This window comes from Patiria miniata, unplaced genomic scaffold, assembly GCF_015706575.1.
Source record: "Patiria miniata isolate m_02_andy unplaced genomic scaffold, ASM1570657v1 HiC_scaffold_29, whole genome shotgun sequence".
In the NCBI taxonomy this organism is placed as follows: domain Eukaryota; kingdom Metazoa; phylum Echinodermata; class Asteroidea; order Valvatida; family Asterinidae; genus Patiria; species Patiria miniata.
In genome coordinates this window covers 9,167,265-9,169,139 of record NW_024037068.1, presented here as the reverse complement: position 1 = coordinate 9,169,139, position 1,875 = coordinate 9,167,265, and the positions used below count along the sequence as shown (strand labels likewise).

The 1,875-nt window shown below is 50.5% G+C and overlaps 1 protein-coding gene across 1 annotated transcript; it reads right to left on the bottom strand.

Moving 5' to 3' along the window:
• Nucleotides 1–214: 214 nt before the first annotated feature.
• Nucleotides 215–1,673, bottom strand: LOC119736167 (E3 ubiquitin-protein ligase TRIM32-like). Its single transcript, XM_038210190.1, has one exon. The coding sequence runs from the start codon at nucleotides 1,424–1,426 to the stop codon at nucleotides 509–511; it is 918 nt and encodes a 305-aa protein (XP_038066118.1). The 5' UTR covers nucleotides 1,427–1,673; the 3' UTR covers nucleotides 215–508.
• Nucleotides 1,674–1,875: the final 202 nt, after the last annotated feature.

Here is a 1,875-nt window from a genome sequence, read left to right as displayed (position 1 = left end):
TTGCTCTCTGTGATTACACGAGAGGGCGCTATGCTACTGTTGCTCTCTGTGATAACACAGAGAGGGCGCTGAGATACTGTTGCTCTCTGTGATTGTACACAACAGCGAATGATGCAGTTGTTTGTTGCAAATTCTTGTCTTGCAAACGGAATGACAATGAACTAACAATGTAACCGTAATAATTTGTTTTGAAATACTCGAGTAGGAAATATCTGAATGTAATAGTTCCTCTAAAAGGCTGCACTGCAAAAGTGTCAAGTGAGTACACTTTGAAGGGAGAAGGTCATCCAATGCCTTCTTTTTTTGCGGACTGTATTAAAAAAAATTATATATACACCATTCCATAGTACAGATCATGACACGGATTTCGATATCGGTGAGAAGTAAAAAATACTTAATGTTTCTTTGGGTGTTTTTGGTTTTATGATTATACTTGAGAGCTCTTTTACTTATTTCAGAATTCCATCTATTTTGCATTTTACATCGTCTATAGCGGCGGATAGTTTTCCTATTTATCGACCAGTCGACCCAGACGAATATTGTCTTCAGATTCAAACCTCTCGAATCTCAACACGGACAATGCGGGTTCGACCTTCGGCCCTTTGCGACCTCCCAGCTCAGCCAGCTCCGCGATCTTTGGTTGGAGGGAGACAAATTCGTAATCGCCGGCGTAGTTACCGCTCTCGACCGCCGCTCGGTACCCGTCCACCGCGGACTTCATGTTCTCCCCCATGACCGTGTACTCGCGCTTGCAGTCCGCCAGAGTCCGGGCCCTGGCCTTCTCGGTGGAGTTGATCTCATCCTTGATGCGCTGCTTGGCAGCCCTGACTCTGGCAACCTCCTCGTTGGCCCGCTGGTCCAACTCCTGGCGGCTGTCCTCGGCGGCAGTTTTGAGATCCCGCTCCACCTCCTGGATGACCTTCAGTTTATCCTCCAGGTCCTTTGTGAGTGCTTTGATGATGGCGATGGATCCCTCGGCGGCCTGCCTGGCTTCTGAAGCAGCCGCCCCAACGGCTTGGTGCTCGTGCCCGCTGTGGGCCTCGCTGGTGCAAACCTCGCAGATGAGCTCCCGGCACGTGTTGCAGTATAGACGGCTCTCCTTCCAGCTGTGCGCTCGGCAGACTGGCACGGAGCCCCGCTCCCTCTGGTGCAGCTTGTGCGCCGCCTCCACCATATCCACCAGCTTGAAGTTGGTCCGGAGCGCCGACACGCCACCGTCTTGGGGGAGGGTCGTGGCCTGCCAGCACACCGGGCATTCCACCTTGGACACGGCTGATACCTTCTCCTTCTCCAGGCAGGCTTCGCAAACACTGTGCTGGCAGTTGAGAATCTTTGGTTGCTTGAAGTAGTCTTGGCAGACCGGGCATTGCATGTGCTCTTCCCCTACTTTGCCCCATACCGAAAAGGCGCTGGCTCCAGTGGCCATCTTGAAAGGTCCAAACTCATCAAAAAATCACAGCGTACGTTGTCACAGCTGGCACAGCCACAATCTGAAAGTAGACGATAACATGCTTCTGGGTTCACAAATATAAACTGATTGATGCAATAACACCAATGGGATTTACACAGTTAGTGATATCAGTGCATCAGATTGTCATGGGCCTTTTACTCTGATGTAAATTAAGTTAACTGTGTAAATCCCATCCCATTTGAATGGGTGAAAAGCCCACAGCCTTTTAAAATCTGTTAGATCTGTTAGATGAATATACACAAGAGTATAATCATGAGCGTCGTGAGGGGTGGGGGAGGGGGGGGGGGCGCGCTTGCCCACCCCCACCCACCCCTCGGGTGGGGGGGGGGCAAAATCCCTGCGCACCCTCCATAGCATTTTAACTGAATATACACAAGAGACAAATTGATATGCTCCATCAAGAT